This window comes from Anneissia japonica, unplaced genomic scaffold, assembly GCF_011630105.1.
Source record: "Anneissia japonica isolate Jap-2015-1 unplaced genomic scaffold, ASM1163010v1 scaffold288016_len413324_cov198, whole genome shotgun sequence".
NCBI lineage: Eukaryota > Metazoa > Echinodermata > Crinoidea > Comatulida > Comatulidae > Anneissia > Anneissia japonica.
In genome coordinates this window covers 4828-12668 of record NW_022739618.1, presented here as the reverse complement: position 1 = coordinate 12668, position 7841 = coordinate 4828, and the positions used below count along the sequence as shown (strand labels likewise).

Here is a 7841-nt window from a genome sequence, read left to right as displayed (position 1 = left end):
TTTGGGAAATTTAAAGAAGGGTTTTACCAGAAAAGAGGGGGGTTTGCTAGAAAAGGACTATCGTTGTTTTAAACTATATTAATAATCTTGTAACTGAAATCAAGATACAAAGCTACCCAATAACTTAATAAATAATATGCAAATGATATCGGCGGTAACTGAAAAATAATATGCAAATGATTAAAATGATGTCATCCAAGAAGAAATATATGAAAAACAGCATATAATATAAAGCTTTTATTCACCATAGAATTGAAGGATTTAAGGAAGCTAGCTATGACACAAACAAGCTATGCATTACATTTGTTTATACATAAAGATAGCATTTATTTACTACAAAGGCCTATATGATAAAGTTGTAAAACATTATAAAAAGTGATATATAATTTTAAAATAAATAGGATTTATTACTGTTTATCAAGATATACATGTAAGAAAACAAACAAGAGGGATCCAGTCTTCAGTATTCTTTAATATTATTTCATTTATAAGCCTATCATTTAAACTCTCGGTGAATTAGAATATTAATCAAACTTCATCTTAAAAAATTAAGACTGGTTTAATTTTGTTATCAGGTATGAATGAATTATGTAATTTAAATGAAGAATAATGTTGGTGAACTCACTACACTAGAGAAAAATGAAGAAGATAATGTCATCAAAATCTGAGTAAGAATACGAGTACAGTTACACTACTGCTAAACTAATTATCTCCTTTATTATATAACCAGTTTTGCTCTAATTAAATTCAAATGTTGAAACTGTAGACACAGAGCCTTTAGAACACCTAAGCCAGTGTTGTGCAGAGCCAAAGTGTGAGTAGAACGATAACCAAATTAGCAATACCACGACTCCCAGCACTTATGGTAGTATTCCTAGTTTGGTCAGTGGGTTTGGGTCCGGGTCTGGGTCTAAAGTCGTCATTGCAGAGAGTCGTATTGCAACATTCAACACAACTCATACCTTCGCGCTCCATACAGATTCCGGGTTGTTGCGGACAGTCCACCTCCTCAGAGCACGTTCTGTTGTAGGTTGTTGTTTCATTGCTCATGATTTTGATCGTCTGCAATTTATGAAAGAAACATCATAAAATTAGTTTCATTCACCATTAATTAAAAAATTATCAACACCATACGCACCATCCACCATAATTTAGCGCTACACAGTACATTTTGTTTAGTATAAGTTTTAATTTTTATTCTTGAAGATAATTCTACTGAACATTGAATACATTCTTGAGAGTAAACCTATAAATATGTACCGCGGACCGGGATGCGAATCATCAACAAGCAAACCAGTCATTGAAAATCCATTGACAACCGCTCGAAACGTCACAAATAGTACCGTACGTATTAATTATTGTTTTACTTATAAAAACATATAGGAAAGGTAAAGTATAATTCATGCGCCTGTAAATATGCGCGGGAAACTCGTTTAAGATTTAAGAAAGCCAAATAACTTCTACACAATATATTTTATTGATATATTTATTCGAATATGTATTAGCAGCACTCGCAAATGCGGTGCGTTCAGCCTAACAACACTATCAAAATAAAGTTCTACAGTACATGAAAAAAAATCACTTATATTTTGAAAGTTAATTAAGGAAAACATTTTAAAGTAAAGAATTAGACATTGTATTTGTAAAGTTTTTATCAGCACAACTATGAATAGTTGATTGAGAAAAGGGTCTTACTGCGCATCCAACTTGGCATGAGATTTGATCGATAGAACTACTCATGGTTTTATTAATTGTCCTTCCACAGTCAGAGTCAAGATTAGTGCAGCTGTAACACATGAGGGCGTTGGACACATCTGAAATCAGGTAATAGTTGTATCAGTCTATGTAGTGTAATTGGGGTTTTTATTCAATATTTATGGATATCCAAAAATATTAATGGATATCCATATATCATTTATGGATATTCATGTATCAAGTGATTTGTGGATATCCATAAATGCTGAATAAAGAAACTATTAATACCATACTTTAGGCGGGGAGCTAATAGGTAAGGGCTTTTTTCTTCAACATTTTTCGATATCCATAAATCATTTTTCGATATAGTTTTAAGACCGCTTTTAAAAAGTCTCTGAACTCTGTATACGGCGAATAATCCACATATACTTTTTGTATTAACATGTATACCTTAAATTATTGTTACGAAGGATAAACTCACATTAATTTGTAATACATGTATATTTTTTTACCTGGAAACTTAGAGATTTAGTTTTATTATTTCTGTATTAAGACTTTGTTTTGTTATCTTTATTATTGTTGTTTTTTTTATTTTTTTTATTATTATTCTTATTGGTATTATTGTTTTTGATATTTATGGTTATTGTTGTCCTTTTTTGTATATATCATAATGGGCATTTTTAATTGTTACATAATAATAATAATAATAATAATAATAATAATAATAATAATAATAATAATAATAATAATAATAATAATAATAATAATAATAATAATAACTTAACAAAGCCTCTAAGCGCTTCACATTACTACCCCGGTCATTGGATCAAACACATATGGAACACATTGAACACCAAATTAAATTATTAAGTGAAATTATATTATTATTCCATAATATTGCGGCTAGTAATCAGCGCAGTTGTGTTGGAACCTACCAGGTACACAAGCGCGGCGAGAGATTTGAACCCCCGACCTCGAGGTTGGGAGTCCAAGCCACAACCGATGCGTCAACCGCTTCTACAAACATGTATCGGGGTGGGGGTGTCTATAGTTTAAAGGTAGTTTGCTAACTTATTTGGCCTCCATCACTCATATCTCGTCGATGTTGTTACCAATCCATGCTTATTGTATTTATGTTTATATATGAGGTGGAAATAAAGATTTTGATTCTGATAAATGATTTATGGATATTCATTAGTCAGTTTTGGATATCCATAAATCCGATATCCATAAATGGTGAATAAAAATCCCATTGACACCTTAAGGTGTTAATGGTTTTTTTTTTAATTCCATAAACGATTTATGGATATCCATAAATGATTTATGAATATCCATAAATCATTTTTGGATATCCATAAACCATTTGATTATATGATGCCCTTGTAGTGTCTGTTCTATGGTATAATAGTAATAGTTGGAGTCTAACTAAAAAAGAAGCCAATAAAATCGATGTGTTACACCGAAATCATTTGAGAAATTTTTTAAAATTTATTGGCCGAAGATTATTAGTAACCAAGGACTGAATGCTCTTACAAATCGAAGTCCATTAAACTATAAGATAAATAATTTGCGATGGAGCATGTTCGGACGCATTTTGAGACTTCCAGAAAATGCTCCTGCTTTCACTGCAATGGTTATATATATATATATACTGTCTCTTATACACATCTAGATGTGTATAAGAGACAGGCGGTGGGATTTGTATTGTGTCCTCCAGCCCCTCGTTGCTTGCTGAAATATTGTTCAAGAGGATCTTGGTTGAATTTTGCGCTCAATATACAGTCAACATCAGGCAATTCCAACAGCTTCTTTGTCAGTTCCACAAATGAATTGACTGTTGAGATAATAAAAACATAGATTGTCAACAACTGAACCAGTAAAATAAATTTAAAAAGTATAATGCATAATGCAACATTCTGACACTATGTTATCATTCCTGAAATGATTTATGGATATCCATAACTTTCAGTCTGACAAGAAGAATCTGCAGAGGTCAATAATAGTCATTTCCGGTCAATTTTACTATGAAATCATAATCGGGAATATAAAACATGTATACCAAATGCAATTATGTTGCACATCAAACGAAAGCTTACAAAATTGTCTGTCTATTGATACCAAACTTGTTTTGTATCTTTGTGTTTTAGGCAAGTTTTTGGAGTAAAACACAAACTTTTGTCATTTTTTTGTCAAAATTTGATAGTTTTTTTTGTTTTCATTTTATTTAAAAAAAAATATATACCGTACTAAATGAACAGAACAACCATTCTCTCTCAGAATTTGACCAATTATATGATCTTGAAATTAAAATAAAAACAGAAGATTGAAATCATATACCGTACTTGCATCGATTTTAATTTCTAGCACTTGAAAATAGCAAAAATATTAAAAAAATTAGCAAAAAATCAATGTATGTGACATACATCAAAGGGAAAATGCCCAAACATAGACATATTACACCTCAACTGAAAGCCAATTGTATGTCCTATCGAATGTCATTGACCATATGACCATAAGTTATACCGGTACTTTTAGTATATTTTTGGGCAAAAACCCGATTTTTTGTGATTTTTTTTGTTTAAAATTGTATATTAATTATTGGTTTAGGTTAGGCATTCTAGCATTTGAAGTGGAACAAACAGCAAACAAAGGTGTTTCTTTATTTAAATAAACACATGAGAGAATGAAATTTCAGAAATAACACCTAGCTCACATGCCCATCCCATATGCAAATTAGTTCAAATATGCAAAGTAGGGAAGAAATAATAGAGTTCAACTATCTTGGCAATTGCTAGTCGCAGTGTTTAGCCTTCTTGTTCAAATTGTCCAGGGCATGAATGTTTTCATTTGATCTAATGCAACATTTGCTCAAAAAACGACCTCATTTGACCTTTGAATAGGGGGAACACAGTTTTTTTAATGCTCACCAGGCGCGGATCCAGAGTTTGCCTGGCTATCGCACAGATGGGGGTCCAAGTGTGGGCAGGGTCGTGATGAGGAAAGAGCGTAATTTGTGGTTATTCTTTAGCTGGAATGTCAAAAAAAAAACCCTGAGCTAATAAGAATACCAATCGTTCTTTGATAGTTCTGTTTGGGCTTAATTTTATATCTAAGTGGGGTAACCCCTACATCATAACGCGCTTTTTGCTTGTTTGAAGCACACAGTGAAGAATATGACCACGGAAAGTACCCAGTGATCGATTTTTTGGCGTTATGGCCTATATCATCTTGCTCATTTTCAAACCATCCGGCCCAGTGCACATTACCCAGGGGTTGCATTAAGAACTAAGGTTATATAGCTTCGATCTCCCTGGTTTCGTCTCTTTCCCTACTTCTTTCTATTTACAGGCCTACATCATATAATGGTTGCATAGGAACTCGGGCCTGGCGTCGTCGGGAATTTGGACCTCTCTTTGGCAACATTGGACACCATGTCGGAATTATAGAACCCCTTGTCTGATAGGTGCGGCCTAACCAGCAAAATTATAGACATATGATATATTAAGACTAATCTGTCCATGTGTAGATATTAATTTGAAGTATCAGATACATATTTCGGATCTTAGTAGCGGAAGTGATGTTGGTGTCTTAAATTGGTAAAATTCCCGTCAATATTGCTTCTGCTACACTTTCATTTACTGTTTGGTAATCAGTTTTGAGGCCTATAATTTATACTCACCATGGAGGAAATAAATAGACATTTGTTTCCTCCATGTACTCACCAAAGCTACACAGTATGACAACAGCAGCGACGAATATTTTTGAGTACATGGTTGTATTTATATTTGTCTGTTGGAATAAAAATAACAGTGTTTAATTAAAGGGGTTGTAATAAGGTCTGCATTTTTACAGAAAATTTGATATTGTGGGTCATAAGCGTAGAGTGTTTATATAACACCTTCCCGGTATGGCATCAGTCGTATTAATACCAGTATTTTCATACAAATACGACGTACGCCAATTTCAGTTCTGTCTTTTAAATACTTATTGGATGCAAAATACTGAAAACAAAACAATGCTGTTGGGGTTAGTGGTCTCCGTAGCGATATCGTATTGACCTATGTGCTCTAAATGGTATGACGCTCACCGAGATTCCCACAAGATAACTCTTTTTTTATACAACTATAACTATGTTTGATACTATTTATAGGATCATATCCCTATATAGGCCTATCTGAGTTTTGGTTTGAGTTTGGTTTGGTTTGTTTAGTATCATTTGATTGTAAGCTGATATTTCTGTTTCATACTCGGCATACACGAATGCTTACTTTGACACAACGGCGGCGGAACGTTTTTGAAAGTGGGGGAAGCACTTATGAAGGTCCAGTATGCGATAGAAGAGAGCATCTAGGCTGGGGCAAGGGGGGTCGCCAAGGGGGTGCAGGGGCGAAGCCCCTGGAAGCTACGGATATTTTACGAAGTTTGGTGAATTTTATAAGTTATTTTATAGGCATCAAGCTACTGTAATATGACTTAATATTTGTTGTAATTTCTAGTGGCGGATCAGGGAATTCGAAATAGAAAGGCCCCAGGTTGGGTATTTTCACAGATATAAGATGCATAGTACCTCAGCCCTATCATGGTTGGGGCTGAGGTAAGAACATTTGTGATTATGGCACCTGTAGATGGCCGAAAATTGCACTTCCAGACATAAAATTTGAATATAATTTTCTTCATATCTATATTTTTTTATTGAACAATTTAGGGGGGGGGGGGGGGGGGAGGTCGCCTTAAATCTGCCACTTGGTATTTCAGCAGATGGAGGATCTATACTACCTCAGCCCCACCAAAGTTGGGACTGAGGTAAGAAATTTGTGATTATGACACCTCTAGATGGCCAGAAATTACACTCTCAGACTTATAAATTTGAATATAATTTTCCTTATATCTCCATTAAAAAAACAAATTGAACAATTTATCCCCCTCCCAACTCTTGAATGCGCCACAGATTTTCGAACAAAGTCGAAGTCAAGATTGCTTCCACGATCTCAATGAATTATTTATCATGAGTATCCTTGATATGGGTATTCCCCGACGAAACCTTCACTTTTCCCACCATGGATAAGAATTTCCCTTCTACGTAGCCGCACTTTATTTTTTAATGTGGCCTAATTAAGTATCTTATTTTTTCGTTTAAATGGAGTTTAAATGTGCTTATATTACGCTAGTTTGAAGGTTTACTGTAAGTCAGTCAGTTACACTTATTATACATCTTCGTGGTTAGCATAAAGAGAACTAGAACGTCGCTCCATTAAGAGTGCCTACCTCCCACCCACCCATGCCTTAGAGAGAATTCACGAAGGCAGGCGATTCCATTCATTTTTCTGTACGCTCGAGGGTGGGCTTCAAGGAAACTTTACAGACGTGCGTATACAGACGTCAATCAGCATTTGGTTGCTCAACTCAAAAAGGGAACTTGTGATGTTCGTTAGAAAATGAAAAACAAATCTATATTTTATAATAATAATAATAGTAGGTCAATTTATAAGGCGCAAATAAACAAGGGTCTACGCACCAAATAATAATAATAATATTAATAGTAATAATAATATTAATAAATAATAATAATAACCTTAACAATAATAATAACAATAACAATAACATAATAATAATAATAATAATAATAATAATAATAATAATAATAATAATAATAATAATAATAATAATAATAATAATAATAATAATAACAACAATAATAATAATAATAATAATAATAGTGTAATAATAATAATAATAATAATAATAATAATAATAATAATAATAACATTGCAGAGTCCGTACATTGTTTGTCACTGCTGGGAATAGTCACAAAAGTGCCCCCCCCAGAAGAGAAATTGGGGGGGGGGGAATATGGCCCCTTGCTTCCGCCACCGCCGCCGTTGACTTTGACAGTGTTTTTGTTGAATATCTTGTGAAGTTGTTGTTTTTTGTGGAAGTGCTTCTTTGTGAGGCTAATGTACTTTCTACCGACGTTGGTGGCGACGTTAGTGCTAAATGGTGGGTATTATATCTGTCTCTTATACACATCTAGATGTGTATAAGAGACAGGACATCAAGGCAAGACAACAAACATGGCTGCGCCCATCAGTTTAAAACTGTGGCATGTTCACTTCTTACCTGTGTGCAATATTTCACGAAATAAAATT

At 33.7% G+C, this 7841-nt stretch overlaps 1 protein-coding gene across 2 annotated transcripts in view; it reads right to left on the bottom strand.

Moving 5' to 3' along the window:
• Positions 1–244: 244 nt before the first annotated feature.
• Positions 245–7841, bottom strand: part of LOC117117957 — a 10499-nt gene continuing 2902 nt past the window's right edge. For both annotated transcript variants that reach the window (XM_033262450.1, XM_033262449.1), the window contains exons 2-4: positions 5418–5484; positions 1696–1814; positions 245–1062 (exon numbers count right to left, since the gene is read on the bottom strand). In XM_033262450.1, coding sequence (XP_033118341.1) covers positions 787–1062; positions 1696–1814; positions 5418–5466 — 444 coding nt within the window. In that variant the 5' untranslated portion in view covers positions 5467–5484 and the 3' untranslated portion in view covers positions 245–786. The remainder of the gene's footprint in view (positions 1063–1695; positions 1815–5417; positions 5485–7841) is intronic.